We start from the raw sequence: 20,192 nt of genomic DNA, 5'->3' as shown, positions 1-20,192 counted from the left end.
TACCTAAAAGCCGTGTTTCAAGCAATGTTAGGTCAACCTCACTTGGGTACCACCCACCCCAGCAGTCTGTTTTGTAGGCCTTTTTTACAGCTAGGTGCTGCCATGTTCAAAGGATCCAGAGATATTTTCTTCCAAATTATATTTGTTGACCCATCTTCCATTTTTGACCATCTTCCAACAGAAAGAAATTAGATGCCCATCAATGTAAATGGGAAAAACTCTGACTGTCTTCTGGAAGACCCAGCAGATGGTCTCCATCCATCCCTGATGTTGACTTGCTTTGTTTTCTGAAGTTTGCTTTCCAACTTGGTGATGTCACGCAGTATCTAGTCAGGTGGTGTTACTTTACTCAGTATCCTTTGACATCGCCATGCTGGATAGCAAGCTTCACTGTAAACAAAGCAAGTCAAGATGGAGGCATCCAGATGCAAATGACCTGCTGCATTCTATTTTTTATTTATTTTACAATATTTAAACATAAAGGTACTATTTGATAATTTTAGGAGCCGCCATTACATCAGTTTACCTGTGGAATTCAGGCCAACATCACCTGGCTCATACAAATCATTGGTTGTATTAAGAGTGGACACTGGTCACAGCCTTAGTCTTCAGGTGTATGGAGAGTGTGTGTGACCACAGAAAGTAAAGAGTGGACCTCAAGGCAGTGGAAAGAAGAGAGCTGGTCAAGGGATGAAATTCAATATAATCTTGTTCAGCACAGTCATGGAGAGTGTCTAAGCCATGCAAGGGAGGTATTTAAACTAGACTATGGTCATTCTCTGTAAGACCATAGTGGACAGTCTAGAATCTGAACAGAGTGATTTTCCCCTGCATAGAACTGTGCAAATGCACCCTGATCAAGCTCACAGTGTGACTGGGAAAATATGTTTGAATTTGAAGTAGGCCACCAGCTTTTCTTGGTTATAGCAGTAGCACCATCTATTTTACTGTCTGTTAACTGTTGCCACTTTCATTTTGCTTTGTTGGCATGGTTTCAGCTGCCAGAAATTGCCTTGAATTTGATTGGCTTCCTAAAGATTTCAAGCAAATTCCACCTTAAGTTTAAAACAAATTGAAGCCACAGTAAGTTTGACAAGATGTTCCAAGTGAAACACTAAAGTATGGACTCCTTCATTAATTTTTTTTCAACTGAAAAATAATAAGTTTAAATTTTGCAGTTTAGGGGGTAGCATTATCAAAACATGTCTGTTAAAATATAACAATTTACTAAAGAACTATATTATTGGGTGAGTACCATGTTTTACCCTTCCCCTTGTTTACTGGTAATGATGGTTAAATTCACTGGTTAGTCATACTTATGTCTTTCCATTTTGTCATTTAAAAAATCAATTTCCTGATTAAGAATTATTACGTAAGTAGCAGGATGTCGGAAAGAAACAGATTAGCTAACAGACATCTTGAAAGAACACATGTTTGAATGGTTTCCTTGTTATTTAAGTATCCTTACTTGACATTTGGCAAAATGAAAACAATATTTTAAAGAGAAATTGTCTGGTTTGACAAATAAACTCTGATATACTGTGGAGAGAAATTAAATTTAATAAAATATAAGGTCCTGGTTCACCGATTCTGAAGAACTGTGCCTGTTTTATAAAAGAAACAAATTGATTTAATACTTTTTTCTACAATAAATCTATTTAAGTGGAGTGATTCAACTTTATCCTGAATTAATGTAAACCAAAATTCTGGTCTAAAATTTTAGACCAACTTAAAGTTATATGAAACCAGCCCGTAATGGAAACCAGCTCTGAATCATAGGAACCCCGAAAAATTTGTTTTGCAGATCAGTCTTATAAGACTATTTTCTCAAAAAACTTTCATTTTTTCTTTCCCTTGGTTTTTATCTTGGATATGTAAGATATGTGTTTTCATTACTATGTTTTTGGGTAGATATCATTTTATGCATGTTGATAAAAGCAGATCACTAGGTTTAGATTCAGTCTTCAGAAATAACCAATTATTTAGTAATATGTAACCCACCAAGAGTTTATAAGATCCTCTTCCCCTTGCATACAGTTCTTTGGGGAGGTGTTCTTAATCGCCAAATTCAAAGATAAAAAATAATTTGGACAGCTCCTACGTTTTGGATCTAAATCCGGTTAAGATATCATTATGTCTGAATGCACAGGAAGTCTGGCTTGCTACCTGTTTTTTTAATCTTGTTAATGAGAGCTAACAGCAGCTCATCCTGTTCTTCATTAAGCATGTTCTGATAATGCACCTTCCAGACACTTTTATTAAATATTCAAGTAAAATTGATTGCGTGTGAGATATTGTGTGCTGTAAATGATGTGGAATTATTGCCAAGGATGTCCTGTTTTGTTCAGTGGTGTTAATATATTATGGAGACCTGTGGAAGATCACCAGCTGCTGGAGACAAAATTGGCTTAATTGGCCTTCACCTTGTTGCAATAATCATAACCAGTACTAATGCACCAAAGCGTCACAGTTGTCAGACTTTCACCTGCACAGCAGCAGCCCATTCACCCCCCCCCCTCCTCCTCCCTCCTTGCAAAATTTGCTACTAAAGTGGCCTTCAGCTTGGCTGGAGACTGATCGGTGCAGTCGCGCACACTTGCATCCACTCAGAAATGATCAGATTTGCTTCTTATTGAACAATGAGATTAGGAATGCAAGTTATGATCATTTGTGTGTGCTTGGTACCTGGTCTGTTGTCATGAAACTAATTCAGAAGTTTGATTTATGGGGGTTAATAATCTACTGCACGGCAGAAACAGACTCTGCACGATTTGGGCAGCACTTAAGTTTTTTCCTCCTGGATGATCTGCCATCAATTTGTGGAACAGGATTTGTGCGTTGTGAATCATCTGAAATGTTTCATCTGTCTGGAGGTCGGGTTTTTTCTCTATTTCCACTCATTTCCTAGGTTTGATGACCTTCGGAACTGTCATCGTCTGAATTGAAGGACGAATTATGTAGTAGTGCAGTTAGGTTATTGAACTTAGTTCGTATGAACATCTACATTTATCAGCACACGTTAATTTTTGAAGGTGGTAGCTTAAGCACCTGGCAATTAAAACCAGACCAGTTTATAATTGTATGTTCTCATGGAGTGGTAAACCACTGTTTGTTTTATTGATGTGAAAACTTTATTGGGAAAGATGGGCGGAACCTTTGTCTTGAGTTTAAAATTGAATAATTTGATTTTCTTTTTGTGGTAACCGGCTTTGCTTTTTTTAAAGCATTGATCAGGCAGCTGGACACGTGCTTGCATGTATGCAGACACACACACACACACACACACACACACATTCATTTAATTGAGGAATTATTGCATGTATGTCAGCTTATTGAAACTCCTTTCTTTATTGTGTAGAAATCTATAATAACAGTGGTATATTGTATTGTACTATCATAATAGTATTTATGAACAGACTGTCTGGCCCATACCTATTGATTACACACTGTGGTGCTAAATAATCTGGACAGAATGAGACGGATATCCCTCTCATGTTATGAAAAATTGCTAGTACTATTTTCACTTTAATACAACTATAACAGAGAGTGTCCTATATATGTTATGTACCACTCTGCCTTCTGAACTTAATTCTTGTGGTATATTCAGGTTTTCACTGGATATTATAAATTAAATGCATTTACTGTTGGACTTCATATTCCTATCTTGTATTTTATGCACTGCTGCTGCTTATAGTATCAGCTTGTTCGCATCAGAAATCAAATTCATATTTATATTACATATATTAAATATTTAGTTTTATAAATATGTATTATTATTATTATTATTATTATAATTATTATTATTATTATTATCTCTTTGTTGGTGTAAAGGACAATTTGATGCCAGCTTTGAAAATACAGGTCATGGTTGTATTCTGATATCAAATAACATATTTGCTGATTGAAAATAAAAGTGAATATATTTTTGAATGGTTGTTGTGTTTTACAGCTTTGTCAAGCTTCTAGAGTTTGCTGCATTTACATATAATGTAAAATTGTCCCAAGGGAGTTTACTTGATGTGATTTTTCATAAAACAAAATTTATGCACGTTATGATGATAATGAAAACTTCAGAAGCTACAATCACTGTATAGTTGTGAAGTATTCATGTGTTTTAGCACAGGGCTTAGTTTCTTGGATCCATAGCTAATACCAATTTCATGCAAAAGTAGCCATTGATGGGTATTACCTTTCTCAAACCCTTCTCAATTTGTGACTATGTCACTGATTTAGAGGCTAGCAATGATTGTCACTTAGAAACTTGACCCTGGTCCCTGCTTTTCCTGTAAGATTTTACTACCATCCACATGATTTAGATGTTATGCCCATTTGACATCAAATATAATGTTAAAAACTACAGTGAATTTTGTCAACAGACCCTGTTTACAGAGAGTTGCAGCACATCGACCACCTTAATTTATCAGTTTTATCTATCCTTAGTTATAATTCAGGCCACAAGATGATGAGCTATGCAGAGATAACTGTATTTGAATAGTGCATGCTAAAACATTAAAACCTACGTATATATAATTATATAGTCTATAGCTAGCACATGTTAAACAATCCCACTAAGGGTAGGTTTTAATTGACTACTTGGAACATAACATACAGTTCAACTTCCAAGAAAAGTACAGGTCGGATTACTTATAATAAATATAGTCATGCAAAAAAATGTGTCAGTTATTTTAATCGATCGTCAGGTATTTGAAAAAACCTTGTCTACAAAATGTACAGCTAATTATGAATTTCTTTTTATTTTTTGTGATAGGAAGTGGTGACAGAGTTAGGTAGGGAGATTAAAAAAAGTAATTTCAGGAGAGAAAATAAAATGAGAAAAATGAAACCCAGTTGCTGATTTGGAAGAAATAAATTTATCCATTAAATTGGAGAAAAGGAAATCCTAAATTGAAAAGCACTTTATCTAGTGTCATGTAAGGGGAGACTGACAATTTAATCAGTGCTTGTATGTAGATCCTAGGTCAGTTTGACATTTTCAGTGGTTCAACTAAGGTAGAACTAAAATGAACTCTCTCCACATTTCTGCTACAAAACAGGATTGCTTAGATTCACCTTTTCAAATTTGCTTTTCCCTGAAGCTCACCATTCCTAATTTTTGAAGTTGTGCATTCATTTGTGATAAGATGTGGAAGAAATTACGTCTGTCCATTATTATAATATGTGACTAAAGTTTCTGAAATGTATCTCTTGCTCAAATTCTAATGAAAATTTGAATATGTGTTGGAGGGGAGGGGGGGTATTTTTCTTACTTGTCATAGAATCTCATTGTAATACAAACTACTGTGCTTTCTATGTGATTATTTTGCTGTACACTGCAGTCTTGAAACCCCAACAGAATATGAAAACATATCAATTAGTGCTTATCAAATTATCAATAATAGCATTTTTTTTCCACATCAAAAAGAAACACAGCATTCCTGCCTCTTGTGGTTAGGCTTTAAAAGTTCATGAATGGAAAAATATACAAAAAGTTATGTAAAACTTCCAAAACAGATGTCTATTTCAATTACCAAATGCAGCTCATAGGGGAAAACTTGCTTGACATTGCCAAGTTTACACTGCTGTCAGTGACTCCACCATCTGCACCATGCTTGAACTGATCTGTGTTCAGGCAGCTTTAAAATTCATATGTTGAATGCACAACTTGTACTAAGTTACCTGTTTTGGTATTTTGAATATTAAAATGTGCTTAAGACATTTCAGGTCCATTCTGAATTATAACTAAATTAAAAACTGGCCTGTACTGGTAATTTTATTGGCTTGGTGACAAAACTAGGCAGTCATTCAATTTTCATGTGATTAAGGGGTTCACCCTTAATGGGACTTTGTGTAGACTTCTTTCTCCCTGGATTTTTTCCTTATTGCTAGGTAAAACATTGGTAAAAATATGCATTTTACTGATGTTGCAATAATTCACCCATCTCAGTTTACATTAGAGGACTGACACAAAAATTGGAAACACAAAATTGATCACAATTTTGTCAATGTTCATGAATAACCTTTGAATAACCTTAACGGGAAGAGAGATGAAAATTCCAGGAAAATTAATTATTTGCTACATGAATGTCTGACACACGTTTGTATGCCTTATTTCAACTCTTTATTTCCCATCTCATACTCAAGTGTCAAAACAGGCACATTCCTTCTGAAACATTCTAGATTTGATGGTGATATTTTTTGAGAGAATTTTTTAATTTACTGCCAAAATTTCAAGTCAACATGATATCACAAATTTACCATTCCTGAAGAAGTTGACAGTGAATGAATAAATGTGCAGTCTAAAGGACATGTCTGACTGAAACTGTCAGTTACAGCAGGGCATGGAAAGCTACTGGTCCCTGAAATTCTGTGACCCCTGGATTCATGACTGCCATGGTTGTCAGTAGACAAATCAGCCTATTTCTCCAGACATTCTTTGTTTGCAGCAATTATCGACAAAGCTTTCTTTACATTTAATTGAAACCTTGCTGTAACTTTGACAATCCAGGTTCGCAAATAATTGAAATCAAATTACAGCTAATTTTGAAACAGAAAGGTTTTGTTTGATTGTAAAATCCGTCCTCATGGTGTCTTTAAGTTTTTCTTTTCAACCAATTTGATCAAATGACATACTGTAATCCTGGATCGCACTGAAGTCACACCAGTTTATAAGTGTAAACTCAGCTCCTGTGAATTGATTTGACCCAGACGCTGCTTCACCTGAGATGACTGTCTGCTACAAATTGAGGGAGCAGCAGATCGATTTACTCCATGGATAGAATTGACCCAATGTACTGCCTACATGGAACTAAATGCATGTTAATGGAGTCGTTGGCATTTTGTGGTAAAAAATGAGAAGTCTTTTTTACTTTGTTTTTTAGAACTTTTGTCTTTTGACTAGAGCATATAGGCATACTTCAATATTAGCATATGTTGGTCATTTTTCAATAAAATTTGTCTTTTTAGAGAAAAAATTCACACAGAAAATGTCGTTTTTCTCTCTTTTTTATAAACAATGGATTATTGTAGATCTGACTTTTTTTCTTTAATGGGAATGTTTACAAGTCTATGTAGATTACATAAGACATATGACCTTGGAGAAAATACAACAGTTCTAGGTGGAAGCAAACTTGGCCATGCTTTTACCATACTTACTGACCCATTCTCATGGAAATGTGTTGCTAAAGGAATTATTAAATATTAATAATGAAAATGATATTACAAAATTGTGTGTCTGCACACGTGTGTGACTGTGTGTGTTGATTTATTGATGAAATATGAACAAAATTCTTATATTTAGTAGCAACTTTTATGTCCCTTTTTAGATGAAAGGTAAAGAGAGGTGAAGCCAATAACATGGTGGATGACCTGATCAATCGCAAAATATCAGATAACTCCAAAATAATCAAGCCTGGAGCTGTTGGGATCAGTGGAAGGCACAGGTTCTGGAACATGAGACTCTCAAAGGGGAGCAAACACAGGCATTTCAAACTCCACATTCACACACAATGTGGTCACTGACTCCTGTGCTTCAGGTGTAATACTTTCAAGAAAAATGTGAAAACCAATATTTCCATTTCGAAAACATTCTTTGAAGTTACGGTTCATATAACCCCAATTTATAGATATGAAAGAAAGTCATAAGTATCAGATAGACAAAAGTAATGCTGTTTTCAAATGATCTTATGCCATCAAAATTGGTCAACAAATAATCCTGCAATTTATACACTCTTGATGGAGGCCTTTTCACGTTATATACTAGCGATGCAGCTGTACTAGTATGCTTTGAAAGAGTCTACTATGTAATTACCCAACTGAGGACTTTACACTCTTTCACTAGCTATCCACAAAGTTTATTCTCTGCTCCTAAGGAGGTATAGCTAATCCACAGGGCCATGTAAAGCAAAGGCTCAGTTTCATCAACATCCTATGGATAACACTATCCCTTGGTTAAAATTATCCTCTGGACATTTATCCTGAGTATAACAGCCATTTTAACCACCAGAGAGCAAAATCAGGGACGAAAATAAAAAAATCTAATGTCTGGGAGACATTATTTTACCCACAGGATAACTGTCCAGTGGATAAATATTTTATACAGTGAATAGCGTTATCCAGTATCCAGTGTTGATGAATCTGGGTCCTGGCTGTTAAGTTGTCAACCTCCCAAAACAAATAAAAGTGGTCAACAAATTACCATGTGTTCCACATCCTCATTTTAACCATGCCATGAGTAAATGTCACCTTGGTATAAGTGCACAATCGACTTCAGTAGTGTAACTTTTTGGTTGACAGGCCCTTTTTTTTTTGTACAATCACGAATGTTTGAGAATGGGTGGAGATTTTGCATTACAAATACCTTAACAATAATATACTGTAAAACATAGATTATGTCTATTTTTCCATACCAGTCATCAAGACAGTTACAAAAACTTCTATCCATCATGTTTTGTATCTTGTGCCAATAACACAGACTTAAAAAATTAAGGGCTTTCTTGACAGTGAGTTAACTGGTTGAACACGATAAAGACTCTCCTTATGCTGCAGGCAAAGGTTTAGTAGCACTTACAAAACCTAGCAGAAGAAAAAAATGGCATTTTGAAAATTACTGCCTCAATATCAGACTGCGTAATTATGTTTTCCTGTGAAGACTTACAGGATGGAGGTACGCCTTCCTAACAGACATAAAAAAACACAAAATTAGACGTCAGCACGCAAATTATCGTTAATTTGCAAGGAAATGACATAACAATGTTGTTTGTTCACTTTTCATTACATTTAAGGTTTTATCCTGGTACGTGGCAAAGTGTTTCTTTATGATAATACTTGACAGTGATGAAAAAATGAAGGCTTACACAGTTTGAAAAAAAGAAATCATACAAAAGGAGATCATGGGCACTCCGATTTTCTGAATGCTTATTACGATACGGTCAGATTTTATGCAGTGATGAATCGTGGAAAGGGTGCAGTGTCCCCCCACCCCCCATCTTCTGAGATAGCTCCTTCATCTTCCCCCTTCCCCCTCAAAAGAGAAAAAAAAGTAAAACATTCGAAAAGAGACAAAACAAAGCAATTAATTCAAAACTACCCAGGCCTGCTGTTTTATATTTGCAGAGTGGAGAAATGTTTAAAAAATATCCCCCCACCCTCACTATAATCTGGGATCCCTATTGTCACCACCCCAAGTTGCTGACAGTGCCCCTCTTCAACACAGCTGACTATTCTTACCCTTAATGATGACTATTTAAAGACTGCCTGAGAGAGCATTAACATCGAGAAGAGCCGAGGTCTAGCAAGGCTGAGTCCTAAATATGGCAGACCTACATGAAAGGAAGACCGCGTAATCCTTTAATAGTCTCTCAGTGAATAGTCTCTCAATGAATGTCATTGAGAGACCATTAAAGGATTACGCGATCTTCCTTTCATGTAGATCCGCCATATTTAGGTCTCGGCCTTGCTAGACCTCGGCTCTCTCGATGTGAATGCTCGCAAATCTTGTCACCCTGGCTGTAAGAGCTCTTAGCTAGACTACCTATAAGGCTGTTTTCACAATCAGTTGGTCTGCAGACTACTGATAACAGATCGATCTACATATCAAAAATATGGCTGACCCACTTGAAAGCTTGTTGCATAACCCCTAATCAACTCCCTAAGGGACTACGTGACAAGCATTCAAGTGGGTTGGCCATACTTGGTCCACGGATCTGTTAGTGTGCAGATCTACTTCTGTTGTGAATGCAGCTTGAGAGCTTTTAGACCACCTCCTTAAGCCAAATCTCCTCGAGTTTCAGAACACTAATTATGTCCTCTTTGACACATTTTATGCTCATCACCCTGTCTTCTTCTTAACTCTTTTCAGTCCTTTTATACCTAAGATAGTCCTTGATTAATGCATTCTCTTGTTAAAAATAATCAAAGGCTATGTGCATGGTTTCTAAATGTTACTCCTGAAAATTAAATGTCCATGCTGATCATTGAATTTTGATTGAATTCTGTCACTATATTAACCACTTGTTGGCGGGCCAAGCATTAAAGTCCTACATTCATTTGCTTGGCAGTGTGCTGTGGACTTCACGTAATCGTTTTTTTTTAAGGGATGGTATAGTGTTTTCTTCAGATGTCTGGACATTATACCATTAAATTATGCCAAAATTTAATATTGAATGCTTGAGAGCAAGCAGCAAACTTAATACTGTACTGTAGGAGGTAGTCAGCAACTACATTGCATGTATTCCACAATATATAGAGAAAAGTCCACGGGGATGATGGGTAGTAGCAACATCCGATTCCACTATATTATTTTAAAAACTATCAAACCTTGCAAAAAATATTGGTAAAGAAAATATAATATTTTTAAAGAGATAAAACATGAAAAGAGTGTAATTGAATTCTTCTTTCAATCAACACCTTATATTGAAGATGCTCTAGACAGACAATTTCAATAAAGCTGTACGATAAAACTTGAAGAAAAAAATCCACTTTATTCTTATAACATAGCACAGCTGATGGAATTCCATTCCAATTACCCTTTTTTAACCTACGAGCCCAAACATTTTGACCCTGCATCATCAAAGGGCCTTGATCACATGACTGACCTGTCAATGTGAGCCCTAGAGGACATAGTTGAAAAATTTACTGTCTTAGAAGAATGAAAAGTTTGAGGCAATAAGTTAGCAGGAGTTTGCAAGAAAAATTTTATTGCTGCTTATTTGCAGCAAATTTGCTATAAATTTATAAGAAAGAATTGCAGTTAGCAGCAAATTTGCAGCAGGCCTGTTGTAATGTTAGAAACAATTTACAATTTTTTATCATCATGCCACAAGGTACGATAAAATGCCTATTTCACTGTACAAAGATGTTGCAGGAGAAAGAATGACAAATGAAACATGAGGACATGCGTGTTTTATCTATTCGTTGTATGAAAATATTGAAAGAGAAAATAAGAGAAATATGGAACGTGAGAACATTATGCAAGAGGCAAACACCCTACTGCCGGCTAGTATCTCAACAACACAGTATTACATGTACAAAAACCTTTTTCAATTCCATATCATATTTTGTGTTATGTACCTATAACAGGCACACAAAATAAAGTTTGAATTTCACATTTCCATGTTAGACTGCAGTCTCTTATGTAAGAGGTACACTTGCAGTAACATAAAAATTGTCAGCAGTAATTTTGTTTGAACAGCTCCAGGCCAGATACTTGTTAGCAGTCTTTCAAACCATAAAACTAAATTGCCAACATACTACTAAAAGCAACCCCTTTAGGTCTGTTTGACAGATAATCTGCAAATGTAAAATTTTAGTACTTTTGGTTAAAATTTTAATCAAGTAGACATTTAACAAATGATATGTTACATGCACTTGAAATCTGATTTATTGATTGTTAGTTAACTTTTTTTAAAAAAATTATTTGTATCTAATCTTTCAAACTTACTGAGAAAAATTGATAGATTTGGATAAAAAATGTTTGTGCGCATTTTTAGCAAGCTTTTTTATCAATAGCACTCACTTTAAAAGAGCATTATAAAAATCCATCCTTTCACATTAACAATAACAAATAGGTTTAAAATAATATTTTTAAAATTCACTCTAGCCAACATAAATTACAACCATTTAAATTTGGTAAATGTAATTTATATTCATGTAAGCCTAAGAGACATCTGATAACAACACAAAGAAAAAAACTTTAAATATTTATTGCTGTAAGTGATCACATGAAGAAATAGTCCACTTAAGAATGTTGTCTTTCAGACTTGGCAAGAGTCCTCTGTCAGACAATTTACAATTCCAAAACATGAAAGCTGTCATAATGATGATTCTAAGATTGTCTTGATAAATAAATAATGAAAAAAAGAACAACATCTTGAGAAGATTTGTATCATTGCTGACAGGTGGAAAATTTGCATTAAAAATGCCTTTTTTGCCAAATTATGCACACCAGTTCCATTAGGAAATGATCTGTCCAAAAGGTAACTGTCACTAACTGGTACATGACACAAATGATACAAGATGACAACTTATTTTTCAGAGTATTTATGAAGTTCTTCAGTTTAACCTATATGAATACATACACAAACTGGTACTAAAAGAAATCATGTATTAATGAAATGTGGTTCAAATCAAGAGACTTAAACCAACTTGGGCTAAAAGGCCCTGGCTTTACTACTTTTCTGTCAACTGTTTTGAATTTTGTTACAATTTAAGTTTCTCCAGTTTTAAATGCAGATGCAATATTATGCAATTATTTAGTGACGCAAATTCTTTTCTAGTCATCTGTACTTAATTCTGTCGCACCTAGAAACACAATAATGGATGCCCTAGACATGAAGATGAAAATGTAAGAAAACAGGTTTTTTTTCCAAAACTTAAGCCATTTGTGAGCACGTCTATCACAAAGAATCCCAGAGAGAATCGTGAGCAAATAGTCAAAGTATGCAGTTGACTTTACATGTAATATAAAATACAAGCTCAGTTAAACGTGGAAAATTGATGCTTGGTTGTCAAGGCGTTTTGCTTCTAATGCATTATGAATATGAAAATGTGGTGGCAACCACTTACGTCAACATATTATGTCATTGAATAATGCACATAAGATAATATTTTGAGCTGAGGTATTTAGTGAGGGGTAATCCTTTATTCCTTAAAGTTATATAAGACTGACAAATATCTATTGTTTGTTTAACATTACTTTACCGAAGAAAATTTGCAAACATTTTTGTACCCAATGTCACTGTATGCATGATTTTCCAAGATTTTTTTTGTCTGAGTCTGAGGGTATCGATTACACAAGTTTACATTCTAATAATATGAGAAGCCTCGAACGGCAAATAATAAATGATGATAATTTTGATACCACGACCTTAGATAATCACAAATAAACCCAAAAGAACTGAGAAAATTGGTACTGAATTGACTCCAGGTGGGACAATTATCCTCTTTTCTTTGTATCTTTCTTTATTTATATATCGCTATTTTGAGAAAATGACTTAATCACTATGTACTGACTCATTGGTAATTACTTTAATTAGCTTCTGCTGATGTTAGGTTTTAATGAGTTGCTGGAAAGTTTTTGTTGATGACTTTTATCATTGAATTTTGTGATGATGTGCATCAATTCATCTACTTAATTGACATTAACTACATCACGTGACACATATTACGCAATTTTTGATCATGATAAGAGTACCAAAAACACATCTCTAATGCCTTGTTACATGCAATTTTTTATGATCATCATACATTTACTTAACCTGGTAAAATAAGAAGGAACTCCCCCACTATATATACAACAGCCCTAACAAAGTTGCTGAACTTGTCTGACCTAAAGATTAAATCTTCAGTCCATTATTAAATGTCGAGACTTTATTTATACGGGGAAAGCAATAATGATGGGCAGCACCTAATGCCGTGTGGATGGTTTGAGTGTTGCATCTCACTTACAATACTTAACAAAAAATTAAACTGAGTTTGTATGTTATATTTATACACATATACACCAAGAATGCATGGGAGATGGAATGTCCTGTTTGATGTTAATCAATGCCATCTAGTGGCCAGTTCAGCTGTTTTATTAGTCCTCCCTTAGGATTGGCATATCTCCCGTACCTCTCCAACGCATACTCTGGCCGAGAGGATCGCCAGCCTATGGTGCGTGCCGTCGTCATTGGGAAGGGCTTTGGAGATGGTTTGACATTGATGATTTTTTCTATTGGTGTAATAGGAGGAAGTCTAAGTGGTGTTGGAACGTGGCGTTCTGTTCGCGTTTTTTTCGTCACTTCGCCCTGCACCAGCTATTAATAAGAATAACAAAACATTTCATATGCATGCCCCAAAGAACGAAAAATTTGCACAGCTCAACCTTTTTCATGATTTTCACCATTTTTGATGGGAAATAAATACGATTAAATATTATAAATACACTGTAGTACTTACTGCAGTTTAGGAAATATTCTAAGAAGTCAGCCTGTTTTAGAATAAAAATCTATGACTTAATCTTAAAGTTGTCCACTCTTCTAGATCTTTAAATCATCTGAAATTTACCTTTTTAAGACTAGTTCTAAATGAAACATGGTTACTCCATCTGGTAATGCACACGCATAATTTTTAAAAAAATCTAAACTGTCAAAAGGCAGCTTTGATTAAACTGAGAATTGAAATTTTATAGCTATTGCCTTCCTCGTCCATTCATTCAGTCATTCATTTGTTTATTCTTTGTTTTTTTTTTCTTTCTTACTCTATTACTTCACTCTCAGTTTCATTTGCATTTCCATTTTTCTGTCCATTTATCCTTCTTTTTTTCTTCCCTGCCTTATTTTATTTTATTAATTCTTTCACTCTTTTTTGATCAACATTTCAGTCAATTCACTTACATCCTCGTATCTTTGGCTGAGGAATCCCCAACTCTCTGGCCATTGTTTAGAGGCTGACACTTCTAAATGAATGTGGTCCTTCCTAAAATATCAATATATCATCATAAAGCTTTGAAATATAACGGATACTAACAGACATTTTTTTATATTATTATTTTTTTAATTTGACACCATGACATTGCTACTGGAAACAGTATTTCATTTGCCCATTTAAGAGGGCAATTTTAAGGGATCCTTAGGCTCTATGCTAAAAATACACATCTCTTTATTAATATGCTACATGCCTTCTACAGTATAACAGTAACACATTTAAGCAAAAGAGAAAGTAAAGCATGGTTAAAAATTTCAATTTCCTTTCACATGGTACCTTGTGCATATACTTTCGTTTATAGTGTGCGTGATAAAAAAATAAAACAAGGGAGGTATTATCTTAAACCCATGGCTAAGACACACATTAAAACAAATCTCAGGAAATAACATGTACAGATGGTGTTGTTATACCCAAGGGCAACTGTCTCATTAATTTGCTAGGCTTTTGGAAGAGGTGCAAGTCAAGATCAAGGGTGAAAATTGTATTCTACAATCAAATTGAAAAAAATATATATACATTTATATTAAAAAAAAAATCAAAAGGCGTGTCACAAGATTTAATATATTTTTTTCTTCTCAAGAGCAATAAATAATAATAATAATAATAATAATAATAATAATAATAATAACTGTTATCCAGGTTTGTTGGTACTCAGAAATTAATCAACATATGAGAACATTTTGGTTCTGTTGAATCAAGCATAAGTTTATTTTTAGGATGCTAAAACCGACTTAAAGCAATAATAACTCTTCGTTTTGGCCAAAAAATGAATTTTCCTGGAGTAAACAACAATTTTCCCATACTTACCAATGGTTAATGAATCCATTTTTACATTCAAAGTTAGTCCCTGGTTTTTTTCTAAAAAGTTTGGTTTTTTGTTAAAATCTCTTAAGAGATTTTAACAGAGTATAGACATCAATGGAGGTCACGTGGTCTAAAGACAAGTTCAGATATCAGAATAAAAGCTATAACTGCTGTTTTTTGGTAAAACAGAATATATTATATTTCTATGAGTTATTCACAAGGTTTTTACTGTGAAATATAGATATCATACGAAGAGTTATTATCCCTTTAAATTGGCTAAATAAAAAGGGCTTGATTTGACTCATTTTAGTCAAATTAACACCATTTGGATAACAAATTGACAAAAGAGTGATGATTTGGCCAAGCGAAAAAAAATTGCTAGCGCTTCCCCAGGATAGGGTCTAATGAATATGTTCTACATAGAATACCAAAACTAATGTGTTCTATATAGATCACCAGTAGTAATGTGCTATTTCCATAAACTCATCACAGTACTAGTAAATACTACTAATAAGTCAAAATTTTAACACTTCACAAATTTAATTTGGGACCTGAGACTCTTAGTTTTACCATTTTTGCTTGAAATCACAAAAAAATATATATTCTCACATGAAGAGAAATAGCATTATTTTCATACATTGCCAATAAAACAATGTTTTGTGAACTACAATTAATTGACTTAATTTTTTTTTAGTGATTAATTTCCATATATTTTAAATAAGTCTTAGCAGGGCTTGATTATAAAGAGATTGCAATACAATTTATATATGATACTTGTGGTAAAATATTTAACACATAGCATCCTTTGGAATAATGAAATAAATGCTTCTGCTCAAAAACTGTATTTTAATTGGAAATTTTCAAAGTAATGAAGGCATGTACAGATAACTGTTTATCCAACTTAAACCACATGAAAAATGTATTAAATGTGTACATTTACAGCTGCATATCTTTGCTTGTTTAATCAAATTAAATAATGCTTCACCAGTAATAGAGAATCCCAAAAATATTTGTTCATTGTATTTTCTGTTATTACCTCCGCCAAGGAGGTTATGTTTTCACCCCTGTCTGTCTGTCATCAACTTAACTCAAAAAGTTATGGACTGATTTTGATGAAATTTTCAGGGAAGGTGGAAAATGGGTTAACTTAGAAGTGATTTGTTTTTGTTGGTGATCCGGATCAATAATCAATCAATAATAATCAAAAATCGCTGCCTGGGCGGAGGTCTGCGCTCTCAGAGTGCTTTTCTAGTTATCATTATTATTATTATTATCTTTATTTATTTATTTATTTATTTATTTATTTATTTATTTTTTTTTGGGGGGGGGGGGGAGGGTTGGGGGTGTTGGGCATCAAAACCCTATAAAAACAGACATCTTAAAAACAAATTATTCATAATGTAAATGCCACAATCTGTATTTACATGCATATTGACATACACAGAAAAACTGGCAAAATTTTAGCACGGCTTTAAAATAAGCCGATCCATTATCACAAATTACCAGATATCCAGGTTAGTTGTTATTTTGACACTTTTCAAGGTTAGACATTAATATTTAAAATGATCTGTTATAATCCACAGTCAGACAGAACTCATGAGGGATATAAAATGAAGGTGCATATCCCCTTAAGTCTAACCAATGCTCCAGGCCCCAACAATTTGGTGCAATGTAAAAAGAATGATAAGAAGTTTAACTTCTTCAGAGAAAAAAACTGTGATCGTTTGTGAAAATTGTGCAAAGCTTGATCAGGGTTCTTCCCAGATAATCACCAACTTAATGCAATGTTTTTGAGATTTCATGGTCTTGTGTCTAATTGAGGAAACATGAACTTTAAATGCAAGAAGCTTTCATTAATCCATTGGCAACATGTTAATATTCAAGCTCTGTAATAAGTGTTTAATTGTTAATCATAATTATATGTGCCCACAGCTGTATTTTGGTATATCCTTCATGGTAAAAAATAATTTAAGCTAATAAGTTTTAAATTGATTTATTTTTAACTTTGGAGGAAAAATACAGGCTCTTTCAAAAGTTGCTGTATTAAGTAGTAAAACAATTAGGAAATGACATTTTAATGCTAATTTAAGAACCTTTTTTTGCCTTGCTGGGACAAAAAGATTAGCTAAATTAAGGGTAAAGTTTCACCATCATGTTCCACCCACCAGGCTCTGATATCCAGGATTGAAAGGAAAATTGTTACTTCTATCTGCAATATTAATTTTCAAGATTATCAGAAAAAAATATGTCTACTTGAATAAAAATAGAAAAATATATTTAAACGTTACCAGCACTGTACATGTACATCTTCTGCTTCTATTAAAATGAAGCATCCATTAGAGAAAGCATTCCAAATATCAACAAATTTTTTTCATGCATGACAAGAAAAGTAGGTTTATGTAATTTTAAAGATACCCAATTTTCCATAACAAAATGAAATTACAAGCACGCTTAACATGTGACATCACCAAAATGATAGCCCAAATGTTTTATTGCACCTAAAAGGTGAACTCAACTGTAATTTCATGACATTTGTGGCTTTTGAGGCTCTGTGCATGCACTATCAAGTGCTTCTGTTTTTTTTACTATGGGTGGCCACCTTGCTCAAGATATATGGCATTGCTCTTGTAATGTCATACTTATGTAGTATATATACCAAACACTGGTTCAAATAATATCCTAGGAGTTGAGGAAAAAAAAAGCAAATGCATTTTGTTTTATTAGGATAAGGAGAGAGTTAGATAAGGAAAGAAAACTAGTGTTAGAGCGCATTCTCAACGAATTAAGCCAGGCTTTACAAAGCCGGTGACCTAAAAATGGCGGACGTACATGAAAGAAAAACGCCTAATCTTTTAATAGTCTCTCCGCCTCCCCACACGTCGTCCCTGCGGGGTACAGTAATTAAATCTCGGCTCCGTTCGCCATGCGGAAGCTACCTGAGAAATATTAAGTGCGCATGCTCATCAGTTAAACTCGTGGCGAAGAAAGCATGGCGGCTGAAGGCGATTGAAGGAAAAAAGCTCTTCTGTTCTATTATCTTTGAAAACAGAGACGAAAAAGGAATAATTTGGCCCGTAGAGCAGCAATGAATCAACTATCTACGGAGGTAATATCACCAGAGATATTCACGGAAATATTAATGTTCGGAGCCGAGATTTAATTACTGTACCCCGCAGGGACGACGTGTGGGGAGGCGTGTGAGAGGCGGAGAGACTATTAAAAGATTAGGCGGTTTTTCTTTCATGTACGTCCGCCATTTTTAGGTCACCGGCTTTGTAAAGCCTGGCTTAATTCGTTGAGAATGCGCTCTTAGAGGACCAGGAAAATGCAAACTTGTTTTGCAATAAATGAAATAGTTTCACAGGGATATTTTTGATATTCTGCTACTGAAAAAAATTTTGAAGCCATAAAATATAATTTTTATAAAAAAGTCCATGATTTTATAATAACTGATTGTCATAACACAACTCTTATTATTAATAATAATATAATGCAGAAAAAAACATCTCAAATTTTTTAATAGAGATATAAAAAATGGACAGAGATGACTAGGAATTATATTATCCCATACAAAATTTTTAAAATATATCTGCAATTTTTAATGAGTGGCAAAATCATTAATAATAGGCACAACTGAATTTTATTTTAATTTGCACATGCCTTGAATTTCTTATTTCTTGATCAAAGTAACAGTACACATACAACCAAAAACTGCTCAATTCAAGTCTATTTTTTATAACATATACACTTACAAAAACATAATTGGTAGTGGTTTCAGACATAGTTTGGTAACTCTGCATGCTCTGTTTGTGGTGGGCATCAATTAAACCTTTTTTATTTTGTGGTATTTATAATACAGAGCATAAATCACAAACAATACCACAAGATTAACAATTATAACTACTTTAAAAGTGCTGGGCTCTTTAGGCTGTGATAAATTACAGTTTTAGAAGTCATGATTTTTTGTCATGCCAAGTGTTCAGTAAATGCCTAAGGAAAACCTTGAAAAATACTAGTGATGGAAATGGGCAAGAAGTTTTGAACAAAGGCAGGAATATGGTACTGCATGGATACTGGTAGGACAGCACAGAATGTATATCTTATTTTTCAATCTTGTTGTCTTGTTATTAAATCTGACTAAAAAATAAGGTCAGCCTGTATGTACTGTTTAAATGGTCTCTGAAGTAGTTAAATACCATTTAAATATAATTTTGGAGTGAGTGCAATTCCTTTTTGTGAAATGTTCTATTTATTTATTTATTTTTACAAATTAAATATCTTTATGTGGAATGTAAAATGTGTGTTAATTATGAAAATATTAATAATAAACACTAAATAAATAGTAAGAACGTAAATGAACATTTTTGTTTTCCAACAAGAAAAATATATACATAAATAATTTGATGGCATCAAAACATTCTAAACTAGTGTTTGTTCCCACAAAGAAGGTCTAATGTGATGGAAGTAAAAACGTGAATTTATATACCCCAGTCAATTACGGAAGCAAACTAGACAAGCGCTAATGACACACGTATTTCCAGGGAAAGATGATTAATGGAAGTCATTGGTATAAATGTCAAATCAAATAATTACAACACCAGTTAGTGAGAAATTACTCAAACATGATTACGTTGCAGTGGCGATGACGTTGACAGAGTGACAGAGTCGTCAATCAACCAGACAAAAACAATGCGAAATGTTTGTACCCCGCCTTCGAAAAATAATTCACTTTTACAATAATCTCACCAGATTTCGTCCAGAGCGACATAGTTACAGCCGGCCACCTGTTTCCCTTGGGATTGCGCGGCTGCAGCCATTCTAAAATTGTGAGTGACTTCGAGCTGAGACTCAGCACAGTTCCGCCATGCAGGTGCGCGTTGTCAACAACCCAAGCACGCCTTAGAAACGAGGACGCCAAAATTCTT

General features: G+C 34.2%; 2 protein-coding genes and 1 long non-coding RNA gene across 5 annotated transcripts in view; 2 read left to right on the top strand and 1 right to left on the bottom strand.

The window, feature by feature from the left end:
- The window catches only part of LOC106163630 (uncharacterized), a 32,419-nt gene extending 28,489 nt beyond the window's left edge, over positions 1 to 3,930 (top strand). For all 3 annotated transcript variants that reach the window (XM_087010431.1, XM_087010430.1, XM_087010428.1), the window contains exon 40: positions 504 to 3,930. In XM_087010431.1, coding sequence (XP_086866557.1) covers positions 504 to 633 — 130 coding nt within the window. In that variant the 3' untranslated portion in view covers positions 634 to 3,930. The remainder of the gene's footprint in view (positions 1 to 503) is intronic.
- A 2,316-nt stretch (positions 3,931 to 6,246) lies between these two features.
- Positions 6,247 to 8,502, top strand: LOC147762589 (uncharacterized). The gene is made up of 2 exons (XR_015333760.1): positions 6,247 to 6,841; positions 7,323 to 8,502. It is a non-coding gene; the product is annotated as an uncharacterized LOC147762589 (long non-coding RNA).
- Positions 8,503 to 11,683: 3,181 nt separating this feature from the next.
- Positions 11,684 to 20,176, bottom strand: LOC106163662 (ciliary microtubule inner protein 1). Its single transcript, XM_013541322.3, has 3 exons — positions 20,014 to 20,176; positions 14,373 to 14,454; positions 11,684 to 13,793 (listed from the first exon to the last, which is right to left on the bottom strand). The coding sequence occupies exons 1-3, from the start codon at positions 20,082 to 20,084 to the stop codon at positions 13,536 to 13,538; spliced, it is 411 nt and encodes a 136-aa protein (XP_013396776.1). The 5' UTR covers positions 20,085 to 20,176; the 3' UTR covers positions 11,684 to 13,535.
- Between the last annotated feature and the right edge of the window lie 16 nt (positions 20,177 to 20,192).

The sequence above is a fragment of the Lingula anatina genome, chromosome 4 (assembly GCF_051362555.1).
Source record: "Lingula anatina isolate TDL-2025a chromosome 4, LinAna3.0, whole genome shotgun sequence".
Taxonomy (NCBI): domain Eukaryota; kingdom Metazoa; phylum Brachiopoda; class Lingulata; order Lingulida; family Lingulidae; genus Lingula; species Lingula anatina.
Note: the sequence above shows the minus strand (reverse complement) of the source record. Positions and strands in the feature narration are given on the sequence as shown.

Excerpts from the sequence above, each read along its gene's own strand:
- LOC106163662 (XM_013541322.3), bottom strand. The coding sequence starts at position 20,084 with ATGGCTGCAGCCGCGCAATCCCAAGGGAAACAGGTGGCCGGCTGTAAC. Across the intron at positions 14,455-20,013 it reads GTCGCTCTGGACGAAATCTG|GAAGGACCACATTCATTTAG; the intron begins GTGAGATTATTG and ends TTGATATTTTAG. Across the intron at positions 13,794-14,372 it reads TCAGCCAAAGATACGAGGAT|CTGGTGCAGGGCGAAGTGAC; the intron begins GTAAGTGAATTG and ends TCTTATTAATAG.